Source organism: Morus notabilis, unplaced genomic scaffold (genome assembly GCF_000414095.1).
Source record: "Morus notabilis unplaced genomic scaffold, ASM41409v2 Scaffold52, whole genome shotgun sequence".
NCBI classification, from domain to species: Eukaryota; Viridiplantae; Streptophyta; class Magnoliopsida; order Rosales; family Moraceae; genus Morus; species Morus notabilis.
Genome location: NW_010362558.1, coordinates 241,930 through 266,939, shown reverse-complemented (window position 1 = coordinate 266,939; position 25,010 = coordinate 241,930). Strand labels below are relative to the sequence as shown.

The window sequence follows — 25,010 nt, the reverse complement described above, 5'->3', positions numbered from 1 at the left end:
TACTTACAAGAGGTTGTCCGCCGTGGTGTTCTGGCGAGGGATGAAACGTTTCATTCAGGATTATGCGGCTCACTGCGAGATTTGCCAGCGGAACAAGTCTGAAGCCCTTTCACCAGCAGGCCTCTTGCAGCCTTTACCCATTTCGGACTTGGTTTGGGACGATGTATCCATGGATTTTGTCGGGGGCCTGCCTCAGTTTAGCAAGTTTGACACCATCTTGGTGGTCGTGGATTGTCTGTCCAAATATGCCCATTTTTGCCCTCTGGCTCACCCATATTCGGGCAAACAAGTGGCTGCCTTGTTTGTCTCGCACATTGTTAAGCTTCATGGGCTTCCACGATCCATAGTAAGTGATAGGGACGCGATCTTTATGAGTGGATTCTGGCGTGAATTATTCAAATTGCAAGGCACTAAGTTGTGTACCAGTTCCGCTTATCATCCGGAGTCCGATGGACAAACAGAGGTGGTTAACCGCTGCCTGGAGGGTTATTTACGGTGCTTTTTAGGGGATAAGCCGCGGCTATGGGCTTCATTTCTGCCTTGGGTTGAATATTGGTGCAACACAACTTTTAACGCCTCGACCAAATTCACCCCCTTTCGCATTGTCTACGGCCGTGACCCTCCCACCTTCTTCCGTTTTCAGGATACTCTCGGCACGATGGCTGCAGTGGAGGACCAAGTGGTTCTTCGCAATGAAATGTTGGATTTGTTAAAATCTCACCTCTTGCTACTAAAGTAGTTCTTTTACGTGTTTCAAAGAGCGGAATGTGTTTTGTCCAATGTTAATTCCTTAGAAATTTAGTATAACATTTTGTTATATAAGTAGATTCCTAGAAGTATTCCACCCAGAGTGCTTAAATTTGATCGTTGCCTTTGATTCTTCATTCTTTTTCCTCCCCCATTTGGATTATTAGACATAATCAACTTAATACTGCTTTGTTGCATTTAGGGCCATTATATGTTGGGACTTGCATTACTACAAAGGGAAGAATATGCGGGAGGAATTAAGGAGTTGGAGAAGGTACGCAGTGCTTTATAGTTTATATACAATTTGATTATTTGATGTATTTATTAGTTCCAACTAGCATGGGATGCTTGTAGCTGTTTTGGTTATTGTGACTAATTGTGGTGACGTATTTTATTTTTGTATGTGATTTGGTTACATTGATCAAAAGCTACATAATTAAATGATTTTTTTTTTTAACTATTGTTAGGCCTCCTGTTACGTTAGTCTATTCTAGGAGAAAGGGGCGTGGGGCAATTGTTCAAGACAAGGGGGTGGGAAATGGAAATATAGGAAATACTAGCCAGGAGAGCTGATGTGGCAAGTTGGTTAGGAATTGTTAGCCTGGGAGAGCATATCTAGGGAAGGAGGGGGGAACGTGAGAGGTTGTCTGTTGATTTGGGAAAATCCTGTTAGCAGGCCTTGGGAGGAAGGAGAACCTCGAATTCTCCATTGTTATTTCTGCTATCTTTCTTTTCCTTTCTGTTTGTTTGTTCAGTGTAAGAAAGCTCCTCTCCAGAGAGAGAGTGAGAGTGAATTCAATCGAAGAAGCTAAACTCATTTACGAGTTGCCTCAATTTTGGCTGTCTTGATCTAAAACTAAGCAGGATCCTAACAATTTGGTATCAGAGCGTGACGATCCATGGGAGAAAACTCGAGTGTGCGATCTCAGACGGAGGAGGTAGCAAGGCTGGAGCAGAGGATGGATTCATTCTACGAGGCGTTACAGATTGTCGAAGCCTTGACTGAACCTTTGCCAAAGTTGCAGGAAGACGTGACGGAGATCGGGGCTCAGCTGGATGACGTGCAAGGGTCGGTACGGTGACTGGAAGCGATGCTCCACAGGCAGGCGGAGTTCTTCCAGAGGAATCCACCACCTCCTCCAAGATTTGAAGCGGTTCCACCAAGGATGCAGGAGGGACGACGGCCGGTACCACAGGCTCGGCCGGTGACACCTCCCCCAGTCCCACGCGAGGAGGAACCCCGGCAATTTAGGCGCGAGTGGTGGCGGGAATCACCCCCAGGCCCAAGGGGCCGAGTGGAGCACCGCAGACGGAAGCTGGAGCTACCCATATTCAACGGCGAGGATCCTCAAGGGTGGGTATTCCAGGCTGACAAGTATTTCGTCGTCAACCACGTAGAGGAGGAAGAGCAAGTGGTGGTGGCGTCGGTGTGCATGGAGGGACAAGCACTGGGTTGGTTCCAATGGGCTGACGCCCAAGACCCGTTCGGATCGTGGAGGGAATTGCGGGCGGCGGTGCTTGCGAAGATTTGGTCGGGGGAGGGAGGTCGATCCAGTGGAGCAACTCATGGCACTCCGGCAGCGCGATACGGTGGCGGATTACCGGAATGAGTTCGAGGGAGCGGCGGCTCAAATGCGGGGCATGCCCGATGCCATCTTCAGAGGGATGTTCCTTCACGGGCTTAGGGAAGATATACGGGTTGAGTTGAAAATGCACAGGCCCGTTACTTTGCATGATATGATGGATTTGGCCCAACAAGTAGAGGCCCGCAATGAAGCAGCTGAGAGAGTCAGGAGGTACCGGGCGGGTCGTGGGCTTGGCTGACACGTGGGAACGAGCCGGGGGCCCAATTCAGGGCACAAATCCTACCTTGTTCTCCTAGGAGAGCCCCCTTCGATCCAAGGGTCCAAATGAAGCGGTGGGGGTATATGGGGGACGAGGTGGGATGGGCACAGGGCAGAACTCGGCGACAGGGGGAGCTTCGTCTTCCCGCCGCCTCACGGAGGAGGAAATCCAGCAACGACGAGCTCGGGGCTTGTGTTTCAGGTGCGACGAGAAGTTCAACCCCGGGCACCGTTGTAAGAACCGGCAACTTCAAGTGTTGATTTTGGCGGACACAGAGGGAGCATCCGAGGAGGAGGATGGCGCTGTTCAGGAGCATCTTCTGGAGGAGGAGTTGGAAAAAGGGAGCTTGGAAGACAAGGTGGATTTGTCTCTGAACTCCCTGCGAGGATTGTCTTCCTCCAAAACACTAAAGCTGCGGGGCAGAATCGGTGGCCGAGAAGTGGTGGTGATGGTAGACAGTGGGGCTACTCACAGTTTCATCTCGGGAACGGTAGCAAAGGAGCTTAAACTGCCGATGGACCCCACGGTAAGTCACAACATCGTGGTGGGCAACGGGCTTAGTTTAAGCAACGAGGAGTATGTAGGGCGGTTTGGGTATGGATCCAGGGGCATAGGGTCGAGGACTTTTTCCCCTTTGATTTGGGTGGGGCTGATATGGTGCTGGGGGTGACATGGCTGAGCACTCTCGGGGAAGTAAGAGCTGATTGGTCCAAGTTCCTTTTGAAATTTCGGGCTGGACCAACGTGGGTAACCTGGCGAGGTGACCACAGCTTGTGCTATGCCCCGGTGAAGTTGAGTTCTCTAGTGATGACGTTGTCTCCAAAAGGAGTTAGGGTGTTGGTGGAAGTGTGCAAACTCTCGGTGCAAGGAGGGGACGAAGGCGACAGAGTGGTGCCAGAAGAGGTGAGGACAGTGGTGTGTGATTTTGAAAGGGTATTCCAAAGTCCTACGGAGCTACCTCCTCACAGGGAACGGGATCACAGGATTGTCTTGAGGGAGGGGGCCGATCCCCCGAATGTTCGGCCCTATCGATATCCACAAGTACAGAAAGGAGAAATAGAGCGCTTGGTGACGGATATGTTGTCTTCGGGCATCATTCAGCCGAGCAGCAGCCCTTATTCGAGCCCAGTCATTTTGGTTAAAAAAAAAGGACAGCAGCTGACGGTTCTGTGTAGACTACCATGCGCTCAACCAAGTCACAATTCCGAATAAGTTTCCCATCCCGTTGATTGATGAGTTGTTGGATGAGCTACACGGGGTTGTGGTGTTTTCTAAGTTGGATTTGCGAGCGGGATACCACCAGATTCGGGTGCACGAAGCAGACGTAGAAAAGACGGCTTTCCGGACTCATGAGGGCCACTACGAGTTCCTCGTCATGCCCTTCGGGCTGACGAATGCTCCAGCCACTTTCCAAGCCCTCATGAATAGAATTTTTCGGCCTTACCTCAGGAAGTTCGTTTGGTATTCTTTGATGATATTTTGGTGTACAGCCGTACGTGGGAGGACCATTGCCAACACTTGGCCACTGTCTTTGGTGTCCTGCAGCGTGAGAAGTTGTTCGCTAACAAGAAGAAGTGCAGTTTCGGGCAGCGGAAATTGGAGTACCTAGGCCACCTCATTTCGGCACAGGGGGTCGCGGCTGACCCTTCTAAGATTCAGGCTATCACGGCATGACCCCCCCCGCGAAACGTCAGAGAGGTACGCGGGTTCCTGGAGCTAACGGGATATTACAGGAGGTTCGTTAAGGGCTATGGCATCCTAGCAAGGCCCTTGACGGAGTTGCTCACAAAGAAGGGCTTTGTTAGGTCCGACACTGCTAACCACGCATTTGAGGCGCTGAAGGCCGCCATGACTCAACTTCCGGTATTAGCAATGCCGGATTTCGATAAGACCTTTGTGCTTGAAACAAACGCTTCTGGAGAAGGCCTGGGGGCGGTTTTGATGCAAGAGGGCAGGCCTCTTGCGTTTTTCAGCAAGGCTCTCGCCCCAGCTTCCCGCGTAAAGTCTATTTACGAAAGGGAGCTTATGGGGGTGGTGTTGGCTATCCAAAAATGGAGACACTACTTATTGGGGCGGCATTTTGTAGTCCGCACGGATCATGGGACAGCGCCAACTACCTCCCGACCAGCTGCGGTGGGTGTATAAGCTGTTTGGCTATGACTTTGAGGTCCAATACAAGCTGGGAGTAGCCAATAAGGTGGCTGACACGCTGTCTAGGCGAGGAGACTGGCCGGACACTACTCTTTGCGCCTTCACCATGCCTCAGGCTGGGGATTTGGAGGCCTGTCCGTTTGGAGCAGCGCACCGAGAAAGAGTGGGCCACGACCATTTCTAAACTTGAGGACGGTGAGCTTCTGGAGGGCTATTCGTTAAAAAATAGCCTATTGTTCTTTAAGAACCGGCTGGTCTTGGTGGCGAATTCCCCTTCCATTGCTCGGATGGTTCATGAGTTCCACGATTCAGTGATTGGGGGTCATTCCGGGTTCTTGTGTACTTACAAGAGGTTGTCCGCCGTGGTGTTCTGGCGAGGGATGAAACGTTTCATTCAGGATTATGCGGCTCACTGCGAGATTTGCCAGCGGAACAAGTCTGAAGCCCTTTCACCAGCAGGCCTCTTGCAGCCTTTACCCATTTCGGACTTGGTTTGGGACGATGTATCCATGGATTTTGTCGGGGGCCTGCCTCAGTTTAGCAAGTTTGACACCATCTTGGTGGTCGTGGATTGTCTGTCCAAATATGCCCATTTTTGCCCTCTGGCTCACCCATATTCGGGCAAACAAGTGGCTGCCTTGTTTGTCTCGCACATTGTTAAGCTTCATGGGCTTCCACGATCCATAGTAAGTGATAGGGACGCGATCTTTATGAGTGGATTCTGGCGTGAATTATTCAAATTGCAAGGCACTAAGTTGTGTACCAGTTCCGCTTATCATCCGGAGTCCGATGGACAAACAGAGGTGGTTAACCGCTGCCTGGAGGGTTATTTACGGTGCTTTTTAGGGGATAAGCCGCGGCTATGGGCTTCATTTCTGCCTTGGGTTGAATATTGGTGCAACACAACTTTTAACGCCTCGACCAAATTCACCCCCTTTCGCATTGTCTACGGCCGTGACCCTCCCACCTTCTTCCGTTTTCAGGATACTCTCGGCACGATGGCTGCAGTGGAGGACCAAGTGGTTCTTCGCAATGAAATGTTGGATTTGTTAAAATCTCACCTCTTGCTAGCCTAGCAGTGTATGAAGAAATTTGCGGATAGCCATCGTCGGGAACGGCATTTTGATGTTGGGGAGCTGGTTCTACTCAAGCTGCGACCTTATCGCCTTAAGTCCCTGGCTCGACGCAAGAATGAGAAGCTCACTCAGCGCTTCTACGGACCATTTGAAGTTCTTGCTAAGATTGGTCCTGTAGCATACCACTTGCGCCTGCCGGATACCGCTCGCATCCATCCGGTTTTTCATGTCTCTCAGTTGAAACCCTTTAAGGGGGTGGCTTCCAGGGTGCAGCCTTTACCGGAGCAGTTGTCCGAAGACTTGGAGTTGTGCGTCTACCCGGAAGAGGCTCTGGAGTCTAGGGTGGTAGTGGTGGGGGGACGGGAGGAACAGCAGGTACTCATCAAGTGGCAGGGCCTACATGAGTGGGAGTCTACCTAGGAACCGTTGGCTGCGATTCGCTTGCAATTCCCTACTTTCAACCTTGGGGACAAGGTTGTCTTCCGGGGGGGGGGGGATTGTTAGGCCTCCTGTTACGTTAGTCTATTCTAGGAGAAAGGGGCGTGGGGCAATTGTTCAAGACAAGGGGGTGGGAAATGGAAATATAGGAAATACTAGCCAGGAGAGCTGATGTGGCAAGTTGGTTAGGAATTGTTAGCCTGGGAGAGCATATCTAGGGAAGGAGGGGGGAACGTGAGAGGTTGTCTGTTGATTTGGGAAAATCCTGTTAGCAGGCCTTGGGAGGAAGGAGAACCTCGAATTCTCCATTGTTATTTCTGCTATCTTTCTTTTCCTTTCTGTTTGTTTGTTCAGTGTAAGAAAGCTCCTCTCCAGAGAGAGAGTGAGAGTGAATTCAATCGAAGAAGCTAAACTCATTTACGAGTTGCCTCAATTCTGGCTGTCGTGATCTAACACTAAGCAGGATCCTAACAACTTTCCTGTGTAGGCTTTGGATCTTGAGAGGGGTGATCCAAATCCAAAGGGTTCTATGGTGGAGGAGATATGGCAAGAACTTGCAGAAGCAAAGTACAAGGAGTGGGAGCATGCATCTACCAAGCGTTCATGGGACTTGCAAAATTTAAAGTATGTTTTCCTTGTGAGTTTAGGCCTGTGAAGTTGGAAAGAGTTTTCGATTTAATGACCAGTAGCTGGTAATTTCGTGATCAGTTGCTCAATCTTTTATTTGGGTGATGCAGAGAAGCTTGTGAGACTGCTCTCAGACAGAAACATTTACTTGAAGAATCGGAAATGGAGGGGTTCTTGGATGATGCTTCTATCTCTAATGCAGAACAACTAAGGGCTTTAGAAAAAGTTTTCCAGATAGCTGCAGAAGCTGACACACCAAAAGAAGTAAGGGTTTAATTATTGTTGCATTTCTATATATTGACAAAGTATTCCCATTTAGCTCGTGGAGACACTAATTGAAAATTTTCAGGTGCCCGATCACCTGTGTTGTAAAATTACGCTCGACATATTCCGTGATCCGGTGATCACTCCTAGTGGTGTTTCATATGAGCGTTCAGTGATTTTGGACCATCTTAGAAAGGTGATGTTTTAGTTCTGAGATTGCATCTACCAATGTTAGTGTCCTCCATTCACTTGTGCCGTATGAATAGTTCTGACTCATCTTTATATTGGAATCAGGTAGGTGAATTTGATCCAATTACACGTGAGCGACTTGATGAATCTCAACTCATCTCGAATTTGGCCATAAAGGAAGCAGTCCATGCTTTTCTAGACAAACATGGTTGGGCCTATAGAACAGACTGACGGTCGATTCCTTTTCTTGGGGACTCTTCTGGTAATAGTCGTCTCAGCCTCCTGCATCATTAATCATATTGCCGAACTGGTGTTCTTCTTTTCTAGTTTTGATCTACGAGATTCCCACAATCATATTCAGGGTCTTGTTTTTGGAATTGTACAGATACTCTTAGAACCAATGTCTTTAATTGCTTGTACAGATTTGGTCAACTTGGCTATTTGACGAGTCAACTATCATATGATCACGCAAGGACAATAGTTGCGGTGTGCTTGTTGTACCTAGCCATGAACATTTGTGTTGACACGTTTTGTGTGATCTTGTGTGCTAAGACGAGAGCAACATTGAAGATTGAACTATTGTAACTTAGTTCCAAGTTTTCCACAAATGCCTATGTGAAACAAAATCAGGGTCGTATTTCGGATGGCGAATTTCTTATACCTTAGTTTATTATGTGCTATCTAATGAAGGCATATCCTCGGCTGATTCTGAGTTGCTTACTTTTCATTGGTTTTGTTTTGGCTTCATGTTACATGTATTTAGTGTTGGTTGCAGATTCCCTCATAAATGCTATTATGCATGAGATGTTTTATCAGATGAAACCCAGGAAAATGGAAAGAAAAGAAGTCGTAAATGGTGGTAGAGGTGTCAAAAGGGTCGTGTCGGGCCAGCACGGTCCTTCTAACCCCAGGCCCGTGGCGGGCCTAGGCCGTGCCAGGGCCGGGCATGAGGAGAAGCCCTTAGGCCCAGCACTGGCCCTCAGCCCTAGTCCATAAGGGCCAGGGCCAGGCTCGGGCCTAGGCCCTTCACAGGTCGGCCCTGGCCCTTTTAAATTAATAAAAAAAATTTATATGCTCCCAAAAGATGTGATTTTATTAAATTGAGATAACGTGAATAAGTACACATAAATAACTGTCTCGTTAAAAACCTTGTCAACTAAAACCCGTGGGAAGATCGAGACAAAACCTTAGGATAAGTAAATTATAAAACCTAAGTGTTTTCAGATGATTCTGTTATGTCTAAGTAAGAAAAGTATTCTTGAATTGAATCATCCGTACATTGTTGTTTTCGTCTCTGGCATCTTTCCAGTCTTTAACGTACATTAGCCCCTCCAAGATATCCGAATCACTAACTTTTAAATTTAGCTTCCATTAGCTTAACTATATTTTTAAAAAGTTTAGTATCTCTATAATAAGAAATGTTTCTGAAATATTAAATAGTTGATGCAAAGCTAAATGTTCGGTAGGATAATAAACTCCGGAATTATAGAAAACTTCTAAAAATTTAAAAAAGTACTCACCAATACTCTAATCTGTATCAAAAATTAAAATTTGATCGTTCTTACTGTTCAAATACGTTGTGATGAGCTGTTGATACGGGAGTGGTGCCTTCAACATTTAGTAGGTGGAGTGATGCAGCGCAAGGATGCTAGACTTCAATTTGGAATTTTAATTTATTTAGTTGTTATCTTATTTTTAACTGCTTATCTGATTTAGTTATTTTCAAATTTTAAATTTAGAATATTTAGGATTAGTTTCAGTTTCCTTTTCGTTTTCGAATTGTAGTCTTTTATAAATAGGAGAGCCTAGCTTTGTTATTGATAGTTTTTTCAGAGATTCATAAAAATTATATGCTTTGAGAGTTCTCTCAAGATATTGATTCCAATTTTCTCGGTATTCTGTTGAATCAACGAGTGATTGATGTCTATTTTTCTGGTATTCGTGAGCAAATCAACATGTCTATAGAAGTCTTATTTTTCGGTATTCTGATCGAATCGACGGGTTTTCCGGTATTCTACGCAAATCAACGGATAATATGAATTTATCCCATTTTTTTATTTTTCTCATTTACTTCTGCTACGTCAGTTGGTATCAGAGCCAAAGCGCTCCTCTATCAATTTAGCCATGTTGCTTTGTCGTCATCCCACCGTCCATGTCAATGCACCCACTGCCTATGAATTCAGAGACGCCCAACTTGAAGAAAAGGAAAATCCCATATCGGTTTTCAGCACAATTACCATTGAAGAATATTTTTTAAGGGTTCGAGTTAGCAAGTTCAACAAATTATTTGATTTCCAGACAAGTCATGCAAAGATCATGAAAGTTGTTCTCTTTCAATACCAGTTGAGGCTACTTAAGATTCGAGGACGAATCTTTTCCTACCCCGATGGGTCTAATGCAGCGTAAGGATGCTAGACTTCAAAATTAGAATTTTAATTTATTTAGTTGTTATATTATTTTTAACTGCTTATCTGATTTAGTTATTTTTAAATTTTAAATTTAGAATATTTAGGATTAGTTTCAGTTTCCTTTTCGTTTTCGAATTGTAGTCTTCTATAAATAGGAGAGCATAGCTTTGTTATTGATAGTTCTTTCAGAGATTAATAAAAACTATATGCTTTGAGAGTTCTCTCAAGATATTGATTCCAATCTTCTCGGTATTCTGTTGAATCAACGAGTAATTGATGCCTATTTTCCTGGTATTCGTGAGCGAATCAACAGGTCTATAGAAGTCTTATTTCCCGGTATTCCGATCGAATCAACGAGTTTTTCGGTATTCTACGCGAATCAACAGATAATATGTATTCATCCCTTTTTTTTCTATTTTTCTCATTTAAGTTTCACCTGTGTCTCACATCAGTTGGAAACTTTCTTAGGCGCATCTGGCTACTCTTGCAATATTGTCGAAATTCTTGGAGCCGAGCTCCAGAACTAGATATGAAGGATAAAGTTCTCTAATATTTGTTAGATTAGAGGAAATATGTTCAATTCCTGCTTGTACTACTAAATTTATTATGTGACACGCACACCGTTTATAAGAAATTTTACCACCAAATGCTGGTTTCAAACTACGTTTAAACATGTTAATTGCAGTCGTGTTAGTTGACGCATTATCAAAAGTAATAGTTAAAACTTTATTTTTTATCTCATAAAACCCAAAAATTTCCATTATTGTTCTAAAAAATAGCATTTGCGTTATGAGGAAATAGACATTAACGAAAACATATTATTCTCTTTTGTAAAACCCATTCATCATCAACATAATACGCCGTGACGTATAAATATATAGTTTTATTGCACCCCTTCCATAGATTGGAGGTACAAGATATAGCAGCATTAAAAGACCTAAAATTATCAACTAGAGATTGTCTCATTACATAAAACACTTTCATGCAATCAGAACGAGTTGTGTTTCTACTTTACCCGTTTCGATTGCGGGCAGAATGTCCTCTGTATGAATTCTTCGAACGCCGCATCATCTGCAAAAGAAAGAGACAATTCGACACTAGCTAAAAATTTAGCTAGTGCCTCACGAGCACATTATGCATCGTATGTAAAATTTTGTGACCTTTGTGATGTGAGTGATAATGTTTGTTAGCGGAAGTCCACACTCCCACCTTGGTGCAACGGTAGACATGTTTTTCAATGTCTATCCATATGATCAGTACCCCCACCATTTTTATTAGAAAAATGCTTTTAACAGTACTTACATACCGCACGAATTTCTATTTCACCTGTTTTTGGATTTGGTCAGAGCTCCTCTGTGAAATGCTGCCATGCTGGAGCAGTTCGTGGTCATTTTCCCCTGCTGCGTTCTCCAACTTCCTCGTTGTGCAATGAAGCATTATCAACCAGAGCACTTTCTGGTTCAGTGGGGCTGGGGTTGTGAGCCATCATTTCATCCTCAAAAAATGGCTCATCACCAAGCTCAGGGAAAGCAATGAAATCATGGAAGTTTGATGCGGCTTATTTCTGAAAATTAATTGAATAAATGAAAGAGCAAGAATTTGAGTAATCGCGAGAGAAAAGCTTAGAATCAAAATCAAAGAGACGAGATGAGAGATAGAATGAGAGAGAGATGAGAAGTTGAGAGTGAATTGTTGTGTGGGATTTAGGGTGAGATTAAAGGGTATTTATAAGGGTTTTTTGGGATGATTTTCAGATTGTGACCGTTGGGCTCGTGAAGGGCCCGAAGGTCGTAATCTTCACGGACTGGCAGGGATTTCGCTGACTGTCTCGCGGGCCGAACATGTGCATAGGCCGGGCCGAAGAAGGGCCGTTTCGCAGGCCGAACTGGGCTTGGGCCGGGCCGCGGGTTGAGAAAGGCATGGGCCGCGGGCTGAGAAGCCGCGGCCCAGCCTAGCCCCTCAAACATGCCGGGCCGGCACGGCCTGTAATAGTGTCGTACTAGGCTGTGCCAAACCCGGCACTGTTACGGGCTGGGCCGGGTCGTCCATCGACGGCCCAGCCCATTTGACAACTCTAAATGGCGGTATGGCTTACTTTACATTTCTAGAATCAAATGCCATGAATTAGGACGCTAAGGTTAGCTGGTTGTTGGCCTTTGTTCTTGTATCAACACATTTCCTTCGCTGAAACAGGTTTCCTGAGTCTGAGTGAGACTTTGGTTGTGTTTAGAATTGATCCTGTTTTAGTCGTGTTTCATTTTTTGTTTTCGTTTTCTCCTATCTCGAGCAGAGAAAGAAAAAGAGACATTAATGGATTTTTTTACATTGAAAACAATTTCTTGATAAAACTATCAAACGTATTTTCAAAAATGATTTCTGTCTGAGATTGATAACGTTTTTATTTTCATTTTCATTTTCATACAAAAAATAAAATCAGTTTAAAACGAGTTCTAAACGCGTCCTTTGTAACTTGTTTTTTTTTTCTCTCTTTTTTCTCCTCTGAAAAGAGATATTACGTCACTTTTGAATGAAGAAGATAATGGAATTTGAAAAAATAAAAAAAATAATAAAAAAAAACTTGAAAAGTAGCTTTGAATCTTCAAATTGTTCTTTCATACTAATGTCATGAAGGGAAATAAAATGTCATATATATATATATAGGCAAGGTCTCTGGTCAAGCACTTGGAAAATATCTGACCAGAATGTCACTTGTACATTTTTGTATAAAGTGTGTATATGTACAATAAGTTGTGTATATTTACATAGCACTTGTATAATTGTGCAATCGTGTATATTTACATGTAAATCGTGTATATTTACATATAAATCATGTATGTTAAGTTATAAGAAACGACAATGTATATTAATCCTCAAAACATGTTTTTTTATAGCAATTAGTGAATACATAGCATGAAAATATGTATATTTACTGATTTATTGTATTTCATGTTATATATACATGATTTACATGTAAATATACATTATTTACGTATAAATATACACAATTTATATACGATTATATAAGTGCATGACTGGTCAGGCACTTTTTAAGTGTCTGACCAGAGACAATTTATATATATATATATTAGTGTTGCAATCATGTATCACTAACTCTCTTTCTTTTTCTTTTTTTTTTAATTAATTGGTAATGGTATTGTGTTATAATTGCTTCTGTAGGTCTCGAGTCGCCACCTCGAATTTCGATTGTTTGGCCATTATTTCTCGGACTTCTTTCTGAATTATCTCACATACGCAGTGTTTATATCGATGTATTATCTTTGTATAATGAAGTTACTGTCATATACGCAGGCTTTACTACGTATGAAACGTCTATATTATACATGCATATAAAGGATTTGGTGCGGACAATCTATCTAGTATTCGAACACGTTGGCCGAAATCTAATCAGTCATTCGTCGAGTTAACTAGAATTCAGTAAAAGTTAAACACACTACAAACGGAAAACTGATCCTTGTAGTATTCTATACCGTATTCACCCATTACTATGTACCATTTTACTATTATTTTTCGTTCAAAAGTTGCCGTAATTATACTGTTCCAGCTCGCTGAGCATAAAACGAAGGTTTTTTTTTATTATTAATAATGAAGATGAACATAAAGTAATCAAAAGTCTCATAACCATGCAGGCAGTAGCTAAAGAAAAAGTTACAAGGTTTAGCGTTATATTAAGGAATATTTTAGTATTTTTAGCTGTTGCTTTGTGATAATATCTACAGTGTAGCGGCATAAAATACGGTACAAAATTAAAGGAGAATATAGTAGACAGCAGATTTTTGAAACTAAATTAAGTAAATAATAGGTTTTTTTCTTAAGAAAAAAAAGCGGATTTTAAAATTATTTTAAATAAATAGCAATTTACATGGTAAATGAATCATTTACTGTGTAAATAGTTCATTTATAGCTAATAAAACATTATTTTCATGTAAGTTTTTTTTTTTTTTACGACTCAAAAAGAATTTTTTTATGTAAATAAAGAATTTTTACCACGTAAATTGTTACTTCAAATAATTTTAAAATTTGCTATTTACTATCTTTAAAATTAAACAAGTGAATTAAGAGTAAGAGGGATGGATTCTTTAATTTTCTCCAAATAAAAAAAAAAGAAGTATTTACACGAAATAATCATTTTTACCTCTCATGTTTAGTATGTATCTTTAATTCATCAATTTTATCTATATATTTTATGGTTACTGATATAATATAATTTTAAATATACCTTTTTTTATTTGGGTGGTGAGTTTATAAAACTGATTTTAAAAGGAAATTAACTAATAATAAAAATGTCATTACAGGTTATTTTATAGACTTATATGTAAATATAATAATTTGTGAATATTCTTTTTTTTATTAATTGTAAAATAGACATATATGTAATCAACTGAAAGAATGGTCTAAAAAAGAATGGCGTGATCATAGTGGGTTATAGAGTATTGGGTATTTCATCATGGGCCAATCCGCCAATGTCTCTTGAGGCCTTTAGTCTGTAAATCCAGCCTTCAATAGGGGTCAACCGTTGGCACCTCAAGAGTGGGTGATTGGTCCACCCAGAATGCTTTTTCAATAAATTTATTGAGATCAGAATATTTTGTCGTGTTTGGTTCTTTTGATTTAATCAGAGTTTCTTGTTATCGTGTCTATTGCAACTTGCAAGTGCACAATATCACTAACAAGTAATAAAAAGTAAGTTTAAGAGTATCGTTCTCATGAGAATAATATATTCATTAAGTACTAAAATTAGATAATTTTAATTTTAGTTTAGTAAACAAAAAGATGAATTATGATTAATTTTACAAAATTAAAATTTAAAACAACAACCAATATTATTTTCTAAATAAAATTATTATGAAAATGACAAGACAAGGACAAAACAATGATTATGAAACTGTTGAGAATCATGATTTCATCAATATTTATCGAATTTAATTTATTTAAACATTACTGTGATTTTAAGATCACACTATGTTGATTGTTAAATCCTCTCATGTTTTACGTACTCTTTCTCAAATTATACAGAAAAATATACATTTTCATAAAAATCTCACTATATCTCCATGCAAATTAAATTACAAAAATGTTCATTGAGATTTAAAGGATTTAAAAATGACCACATAAAAACTAATAGATATATCTCTATACTATCCTAGAATTTAAGGTATTTATTTCAGAGCTATGTCACAAAAATCTCCTATCGGTTTCATTTTGATTCTCATTTCATTCAAAAAGTTGATCATAAATTATGTCCAAAAATAAATATGTCAACACAAGTATGACAATCACAATAACGTTTACACAAATTAAATTCTCATAATATGATTACTCCATTATCCTAGCAAAACTTAAATTTAAAACATAATTATAATTAAACTAACAAAGTACAAAAAAGTTAAAACAACATTTTCGTAACAACAAAAATAAAAGCAGAGTTTTAGTACAAAAATTATTGGCGGATACAATTTCTAATATGCTTCAAATATCTCTTAACAAGACTCGAAACTCTTCCTCCAGAATTCAAACTTAAAAACTAAAAATTACTAAAACAAAGATTTTTTTTATTTTATTTGTAAAGAGCTCTAAGACTCGAGGGATTGATTTGAAGAGTTAAGGAAGCAACCTATTTATAGGCCTTGGAATGCATATGAGTCCAATGCATGGATGTTGTAGAGTCACAGAACAGGCGCATAATGAAATGATTTTGCAAGTTGCCTTCTTTAGAATTTTTTTATTTTTTTTATTATTTTTCTTCCTCTGAAATCACCATGAGAATCCAATATTTTGGACTTAATTCAATGCGGCAAGGACTACATGAAACCGGATTTCTATTGGCCATAAAAAATCAACAAAAATTTTAAATTGATCAGGACCACTAAATTAATAAGCATGACATGTTGCGCAACTAGATTGATAAGAAAAAGTAAGCTCACATAAACTTGCTCACATGGGAACAAATGCAAGAAAGATTCTTTTCAACATGTGAGGTCCGCTGATGTTTTCTTGTCTGCTCACTCTCTTCCCTCAAAGAGTCTAATGCCCTCTCCAATCCTGACTATCTAAGTGCTTCAATCCAATGGATGCAATTCAAGTTAAAAATAAAATAAAAATTATTATATTTATATTATATAAAAACCTAATAGAATATAATATATATTATTTATTTATAATAATATTATATTGTTATATATATACACGCACATACAAACACATATTATATTATATAAATATTTATTTATACAAATTAAAATAAAATAAAAATTATTATATTTATATTATATAAAAACCTAATAGAATATAATATATATTATTTATTTATAATAATATTATATTGTTATATATATACACGCACATACAAACACATATTATATTATATAAATATTTATTTATACAAATTAAAATAAAATAAAAATTATTATATTTATATTATATAAAAACCTAATAGAATATAATATATATTATTTATTTATAATAATATTATATTGTTATATATATACACGCACATACAAACACATATTATATTATATAAATATTTATTTATACAAATTAAAATAAAATAAAAATTATTATATTTATATTATATAAAAACCTAATAGAATATAATATATATTATTTATTTATAATAATATTATATTGTTATATATATACACGCACATACAAACACATATTATATTATATAAATATTTATTTATACAAATTAAAATAAAATAAAAATACAAAAAAAATAGAATAAAAACACAAAAATAAATAAAAATCTAATAAAACCAAAATAAAAAATGCATTAAAAAATCAAAATAAATTAAAATCTCGAGATTTAAGCTGATTTTCTCACAAAATTAGAAGTGAAATAACTCTATTTGTAGAGTTGTCATTTCTTTTCTTAGATGGTGAAGGATGAAAACTAAGTTTTAACATAAAAAAAAAAAAAAAAAAAAAAAAAAAAAAAAAAAAGATTGAGATTATTTTTAGCTTTTGTTGCTTGATCAACAAATGCATGTGATGAAAGCAAGAAAAGCCAACCAAGCGAACGACATTTGTGACCGAATCCTCTGTCCAATGTCAACCTCAAACTCTCCCTACCTCGTTTTGATTTTCAACACATTTTAGATTGAGGAAGGTCTTGCCAGATCATTGGTTTGGAATTAAAGTTCTTTAAGCTCTTTATTTCACTATTATTTCTTTTTCCTGTTCGGTATGAGGTTTCTTATTGTTTTGTTTTTCCTTTTATGTTATTTAGAAAAAAAATTATTGGTATTATCCTGTCTTCTATTTCTACAGCGACTTTAGTAATTTCAGGTTTACCAATAAAACATGAAAGACAATATCCAATTTTATTTTATAGATGAGCTTAATTTTCATTCATGTCACCGTGCACTTAAAATTGTATAATAAATATTGATTGCGTTTTTAAAACGGAGAATTAAAATATGGAACTTTGGGCACATTTTGGTATGATAAAGAAGGAGAAGTGTTGTTACCACTGATTGGTGGTCGGTAGGAAGTTAATGTACAGTCATTTTGCAAAGTCTTTTCAGCGTCACAAATGGGGCACCGGACCTCGTTAAACTCTTTCTAAGGAACAGTCAATTCAGCGGTGAGACACCCATTTATTTCTGTAACTATGTGTGTTATCCAGTTTTCATGTGTGTTTGGTTTCAAGAAAGAATCTAATTTTGCACCACAAATTTGTGCCATTCCCATCCCAAATTAGCTTTTTTTAGGAATTGGGTTTGAATAGACCATCATGTCACTTCCGAAGCGCCAGCACATAAAACCAATTCTCATTTTACATCTCATCACATCAAACCATCAATAATTCACTAATAAGACACTGTTGCCACCTATATATCTCTTGTTCACTTTTCTTTTTTTTATTAGAAACTTTTTCTTTTTTTCCCTCTCTATATCCCCTTTCTCTTGGCTGAATATTAAGGGGGGCAAAAAAAAACAAAAACCTTGTGTTTCTATCTAATTACAACAATGAGAGCAGATTTCAGACACAAAGGGAAAAAGCCCTTCAAGCCTGGTCCATTTGCTGCCAATATTGCTGGGCTAAAGGCTGGCCGAAATGGTGCATTGATAATTGGGTTGTGGTTAATTATAGTGCAACTGCCACATGGGAGGCCTGTTTGGTCCCTCCATTTATTGTTTTTCTTTTTGGATTTGTACAAGAGTTGCATTAATCCACCTCTTAATCAGTTTTGTCTATCTTTGTTCTAGGTTGTTGGGACGTGAGTAGTTTTTCTTATTTTTGTTGGTTCTCCAAACGTGTCTGATTTTGTTTTGTTTTTACGTGCTATTTTTTTTACCATGCAAGATAATAAGTGTCAGCATTGGAAGAGTTAAAGCCCACAAAACAATAATATTAAACCTAGAAAGAAAGTAGTTTTTCTTTGTTGCTTTTCAGAATCAACTTGATGCAAATAATTCACCATAAGAAAGACAAACAATGGGGAATCTGGTGTGACTTTTATGTAGAGCAAGTGAAAGGGTTTTAAAGGAAAACACAGTATCCACATAAAAATCTTCCAAATAAAAGGAAAGATGAAAAGAGGCTGAGAGGAGATATGGCGCACTAGGAATCCAAGGATAAGGTGTATATATGTATAGACATTGTACAATGTCAACGTCCGCCAAAAAATTTCCATTGTTATATACACAGATATATGTGTGTGTGTGTGTATATATATATATATATATATATATATATGTGTATATATATATATATATATATATATATATGTATGTATTTATATGTATATATCTATATGTCTATATGTATTTGCGTTGAAACAATAAGTAGGCGGATAACTCTTTCTGTTGAATAATTTCAAGAGAATGAAGGCATCTTTAATGGACCACAACCGTGAAGTGTAACAGCACCATTGAATATGGCCACCTTCTTCTCGTTTGCATTTTTACATTTCTCTTTCATCATTCACAACCGCTGGTTCATTAATTTTGGAATCTTTGGGAGTGGTTTCCATTGTGTTTGGCTCTATTCCGAGGTCAAAAGTAAAATAAAGGAGACGCTTGGATTCTAGTCAGATTTATCCCCCCAATATAATTGAAACTTGTACGTTCGCTCGAGTAATTCCCCTTGTAGGCAATTGTTGGGGTTCTAGATAATTTTCATGAAATCTACGTTTTTATCAGGTTTAAGAGTTGGCAAAAGAAAATCGTATAGATCATAAACAAGCTTGTATCGCGTAATTTATTCACAATGACTAGGCGACCAAAAACCTGAAAATCTGAGCCTCAAGAGGGAAACATATAGAATGTACATGATGGCAAAGTTCCACCAGCCACAAGGAAAAAGAAAATAGATGTAGAATTTACAAACTATACTTCTCCAAAAGAGCACAAAAACAATCCCACTTATGCAGTATGTGTCAAATTAACGGCCCTGTTCAGTCTCTCGAGAATGCCACTAGCCTTTCTTTTGGCTCTAGAAGTGCCATTCTGGGCTAGTTTTGATATTGTTCCAAACTTTTTCTCTTCTTCCCTCATTTCCTTCCACTTGGTTCGGTCGTTTAAACATATGGCATAAAGAATTGCAATGCCATTCTCCTTGCTACGGTCACAAGTACTTTCCCTGATTATATTGAGCAAGCAAGGAACGGCTCCAAGATCTCCCATTTCTTCCACGGCCTTTTGGTGGGTCGCAATCATTGCGAGGATAGCCAACAACTCATCAACATGCATACGGTTGGTTATCTTCCTTAGAATCACCCCGACTGCACCATCACGTACCACTCTTTCCTTGTTCTCGTGGATGATGCATAGATTGAAGATTGCAGAAGCAACATCTTTCATGGCCATCGGATGCCCCTCTTCTAAAAGGTCGATGAGTGGTTTTAGTGCTCCTGATTTCCCAATGAGCGCCTTGTTGGAATCAAGAGCCGACAAAGTAAAGAGGGCTGCAGCGGCATTGGTCCTTGTTTCAATTGTTCCTGATCTGAGGGCTTCCACGAGTAGAGGTATTACCATGGGGGTTTCTGCAACAAGCTTCTTGTTGTTATCATGGATTGAGAGATTCAGTAGTGTCGTGATCACATCTTCTTGAATCTCAGGTTGAATGCCACTCTGTGACTTCCCTTCCGAGAGTGGACGGAGCAATTGAGGAATGGCATCTAGAGACTCCCCAAAAAGCGCACGAAACGATGGCATCCTCTTCGTCAACATTCTAAGCTCCTTTGCAGCCTCTTTCTGCTCAGGGAGTGATGAAGACATCTTTCCGAGCAAAGAAAGAAAATGGTCCCGATCGGCTTCCGTTATACCTTCCTCGTTTATATAGTGAAGAGGGTCTGACAATTCAATACCTCGGCACTTACACCACTGTGATATCATTTCCCGAATCAAGTGATTTGGGATGAGGTTTGTGTGCGAAAGGACTTGTTTGGTAAGAGGGCATGTCCTGTTTCCCGCCTTCAGCCACTTCTGGATAAACGGTCTATCATATGTCTATCAGTAGAAACAATGAAAATAAAACAAGTTAGAACTGGGTTATTGCAGAAACCAGGAAATATGCAAAGACAAATTAGATCTTTCTTTGAAAGAGAGCTTTTATTTATTGTTCTTCACATGCTAATTCAAGACAGCCAGCCACATTAATAATCCGGACATATTTGGCTTCAGAGTTCATTAAGAAAGATGACAAATACAGGGACACCGTTGAATAGGAAAAAGAAAGTTTCAACTTCCTGTTGTTAATACTTCAAGTTCTAGTTTTAGCAACAGTACAGACAATTGCAGTACTTGAAGCCCATACTATATAACTTCAACAACCACCCAGAAATCAAAATTCCCAAGAATGGCTAAGAAGTTAAAACCAAAGACATCAGCAATAAATTATCTTACTATATCTTCCTTTTTCCTTAGTCATGCCTTGCAGCATTTTTTTTTTTTTTTTTTGTTCAGAAACAGAAAAGAGAGAATATAATTTTTGATATATCATCCTCTACAATTTGGGGTAAACGTAGTAGAGATTCTAGATTTCTGATACTCGAATGCGAAGCTCCAGAACAATTTATGTTCACTAAATCATTTCCTTTCTCCAATTTCTCAGCCTCGGAACAGAGGATAAAGTATGAAAGAAAAACTCAGAGAAAAAGGCATGCTGAACAAGAGAAATTTTCAGCAGTGAATGTTTCAAAAGAAAGATAACAAATCTTGAAGAAAAAAGAAAGAAGAAATCCAAGCCTCGATTTGGTTACAAAGAAAACAGAGGAAAGAGAGGAGAAAGAAAATTAAAACTAACGCGGTTCGTAAATGCCGGAAGTTGAAAGAAAAAACCAAATTTCCCCCCAAATTGTGCCGAAACCATCCGAATGACGCCCAAACTTGAAACAATTTCCAATCTTTTCTTGCGTTTTCCAGAAAACCAAACAAGAAAAGAAAGAAATTCCGAAAGCGAAATGAGGGACGAACAAACCTGTCCGGTGGAAACAACAACAGGATCTCTCATCAACTCCTTGGAGAGAGGGCATCGAAACTCCGGAGGAGAAGAGAGTGTGTCGTGAAGCTTCAAAGAAACCGATCGCTTCCTGAGCTTGAGTTCTTTGAGAGCGAAAAGCGCGTCCTTGGCCTGATCGACGGTCTCGGTGCTGTAATCCTCGTCGTCGACGATGGCCCTAACCAGCCTCTGCAACTCCCTCTTCAACTCCGCCGCTTTCGCCGTTACCGTCGGATCGGAATCGAACACTCCCGTCTTCGCCATCCGACTGACCGGCCCGCCCCGGATCAGAGCTCAGTCTCCCGTACGCGTCGTCAAATTCCGTTGCAACCGAAAATGGCGAAGCAGAGAATGGGAATGAGAATGCTCTGTTTCATTCTCTCTCTCTTCTTTCTCTCTCTATATTTTAGCGCTTTCTTTCCTCTCTGCTTCTTCTCCTCTCCTGCTTCTATTCTCAGTAATTCTATGAACTGAATGAAGTTATTAACTCCTCAAAAAGTCGCTAATACCACACGCGACACGATCTCTTTCTCTCTCTCTTATTTTATTTATTTATTTATTTGCTAATCGTTTTATTTATTTATTTATTATTTTTAATTTTTTGTATTCTCGTTCTTGAATTATTGTGTTGCCACGTCGGCAATGCGCAGAGATAAATTCATTAGTTTTATTATTTTCGAAACACCTTTCATTACATGCAATGGACTTGTTATAAGCGCGTTTTTTTAGCTCATTTTTGTCTCATTAGTTAGAATTACTTAGGGATTTGTTTCATATATTCATTTATAATTTTGTGATTTTTTATAATATTTTTTTTTTATAAAAATACACGTAAAACGAAAATAATTTTGAATCATGACTCTAAATACATAAACTAAACATCCTCTTACAATTTTTTTTATAAAATTTAAAATTATGTTTAAATTAATCTATTTAAATTTATAAACTAAACGAGAGGAGACGTTTAGTTTATAGATTAGAATCATGTTATTAGAACTATTTTTGATTTACATGTATTTTTTATAAGAAAAAATACTGTAACGAATCATAAATCATGATTTAAATCATTATTTGAATCCTCTAATCAAACATCCCCTTAATTAATTGATACGCCAATTATTCCTTCCGTGGTTTCCATTTTAATGGGTTTTTATTTTTATTCTTTTTACGTATTTTCTTTAGATTTTGATTTATTTGAAGGTTTTTTTTAAGGGAATTACCAATCGGTACGTTGCATTATTTTATGATTCTTTTTTGAAATGAGGTAAGTTGCGTTATTACCGTTCTTACCTTTAAAATAAAATATAATCCTATTATAACAATCTCTTCTTTCTTTCCTTTTTTTTTTTTTTGGTGGGGAGTAAATGCAAGGAATGAAACATTGGAATTACGTTTGAAGCTGCGTTTTACTTCAAAGCAAACATTTGCAGTCAATTGCAGTTACATTCATTTATTAGCGTCGTTGCGCTACAACTTTTTTTTTTTTTTTTTTTTTTTTTTAAGATTAGTTACACGTATCGTAGATTAGAGTCTTAAAAATTTATTGCTCATGGAAAGGAAAACAAAAATGTTTGGAAATAAAAGAAAACGAATATTTTCATGGATTTTTTTCGGTACGATAACATACTGATAGATTAAATTTTTTTATCTGTCATATCTAAATAAAATCATGTAAAAGTTAAAAAATACATAAATTTAACGGTTAAAAAAAACTAATCTACTAATATGCTAATCGTACCAGAGAATCTCCTATATTATTAATTGAAAATTTTGTATGCTTCTTTAAGGGATTCGATAGTAATATCGCAATAAATTTTAAGAGTACATATTTTTAAACCCTCAATGTTAATAACATTTATTATTAATGAATACATTTTTATTGTTGTAGGAATATGTAGATATAGTTTACTACGAAATTTTCCAATTTCCTTTCAAAAAAAAAAAAAAAAGAAAGAAAGAAACTCTCCAATAATTTCTAGAGATAAAAAGATTGTGATTTCAATCTTAAGTTATTGGTAATTCCACAGCCAATAATCTTCCACTCCAAGTTACCAAAATAAATAATAGTATTAGATTTTTTTGGGTACCCTTCCATAAGACATTTTTAAAATGTAATTTATGTTAAATTCTGTCAAATTATAATGAAGAAACCCACCACCGATAATTTGGTGCGGTAGCAACAATACCTATTGTCTTTAATAAAATTTTGGATTTAAGTGAAAAAAATTCTTTGGTAGGTCAGTCTTAGTAGACCATTCTTATTAATAGTGTTAGTTTTTAACTGTTAGATCAAGTTAAAATCACATTAAATTTTAAAAAAATTATATATGATAGATAATTTTTGATATAAATTTAAGTTAATTCGATTGTGACGGACAAACTATATAAGCTAAAAAGATGTATATGTGCTGCCAAGTTATCTAAATACACCACCTTTTTCTCTATAATTTTTTTTTTTTTTTAAATTGAGCTTCCTACGGTATGTACTCCCAATTAATAATGTATGTAAATGTTACGTTTGATTAAAATAATAAAAAAGGACAAATTTTAAGTTAAATTTGTGCCAAAGAGGGTTCCTTACATATATTTTTTAAATTTGATTTTAGTTTTGATTAGATTTAATATTAAAAACTGACGTTAACAGTAAAAAAATTTTATGGAATAATAAGAGGCGTTTATTTTATATATCCGTCGTTGGTTCTGAATCATAGTTTATGATTCTCTATAATATTTTTCTTTTACAAAAAATTTATAAATTTTAAAAATTAAAATCATAAATCATAATTTTAAATTTATGAACCAAACGTTACTTAAATATACAAAAAATATATAGTATTTAATAAGAGAATTTTTTTGATATTTTTTATACTTTTAAGAGAATCAATATTTTTTATTTAGTAACCGTTAAATTTATATTATTTTTTTAATTTAATTTAATTTATAATTAAATTTAATATAAGCCTGACGATTAATAAATAAAAACCGCTAACATTCTAAAAAAACGCTAAAGAGAAAGTTCCTTTTAATAATGACGATTTAAAAAGAGAGTTACTAGTTATTTTTTCGGTCACAATTTTCAAAGGAAAAAAAAAGAAAAAAGCGAAGACTCAAAAATCATATAAGTTGGACCCACGTAGTCATCATACACGCAATCACGGAATCCATGGCCGAAACAGCTGGCATGAACGCGTGGGAGTAACTTGCTCACTACTCACTCCTCTCTCTCTCTCTCTCTCTCATACTCATATTTAATATTGCATATTTCATACACAATACACATGACAACTGCCAGGAAGAGAGAGAAAGAGATCAGAGATCCATCAACTCAGGGATTATGGATCGTTTTTTGTTTGCATCATTGCATGCACTTGCTTTATCTATCTTCCCTCTCAAGCCATGTCATGTTTTTATTTCTCTATTATAGTTTCATTCAATTCACCATCTCTTTTTATTTTCGGGAGTTGTGACTTTTTTTTGCATGAAAAAAATGAGGGCAACACGGTTTTCATAATGTATGGGTGTGAGAAAATAAAAGAAACGTGTCATTTCCGGCACCACTAGTAAAGTGGCCATTTTGGTCCTCCAGGACTATATAGAAAATGGAATGTTTTAGGCGGTCGAAACTTTCCCTCAAAAAGAAAAAAAAAAAAAAAAAGAGTAAACTATCAAGATATAGTGGGGGCAAAACATCTGCCAAACTATTTTCATGGTATTTGATCCAAAATTTTCCAAATAAACTTATAAATAAGGTGGCTAGCTATATATGATGAGGCATGTACAATATAACAATACATTGATTAT

The 25,010-nt window shown here is 37.7% G+C and overlaps 2 protein-coding genes across 4 annotated transcripts; one reads left to right on the top strand and one right to left on the bottom strand.

The window, feature by feature from the left end:
• The first annotated feature begins 953 nt into the window (after positions 1-953).
• LOC112092378 (E3 ubiquitin-protein ligase CHIP) lies at positions 954-13,238 on the top strand. Of its 3 annotated transcripts, none has more exons than XM_024168438.1 (6): positions 954-1,021; positions 6,745-6,881; positions 6,995-7,148; positions 7,234-7,344; positions 7,443-7,599; positions 12,923-13,238. In XM_024168438.1, exons 1-5 carry the CDS (start codon positions 959-961, stop codon positions 7,566-7,568), a joined length of 591 nt encoding a protein of 196 aa, XP_024024206.1. In that variant the 5' UTR covers positions 954-958; the 3' UTR covers positions 7,569-7,599; positions 12,923-13,238. The 3 variants fall into 3 exon arrangements, with proteins under 3 accessions (XP_024024206.1, XP_024024205.1, XP_024024204.1); XM_024168437.1 differs by lacking the exon at positions 12,923-13,238 and adding an exon at positions 7,760-7,963; XM_024168436.1 differs by lacking the exon at positions 12,923-13,238 and having other exon boundaries at positions 7,443-7,963.
• A 5,681-nt stretch (positions 13,239-18,919) lies between these two features.
• LOC21398908 (U-box domain-containing protein 9) lies at positions 18,920-21,722 on the bottom strand. Its single transcript, XM_010102496.2, has 2 exons — positions 21,189-21,722; positions 18,920-20,218 (listed from the first exon to the last, which is right to left on the bottom strand). Exons 1-2 carry the CDS (start codon positions 21,471-21,473, stop codon positions 19,133-19,135), a joined length of 1,371 nt encoding a protein of 456 aa, XP_010100798.1. The 5' UTR covers positions 21,474-21,722; the 3' UTR covers positions 18,920-19,132.
• Positions 21,723-25,010: the final 3,288 nt, after the last annotated feature.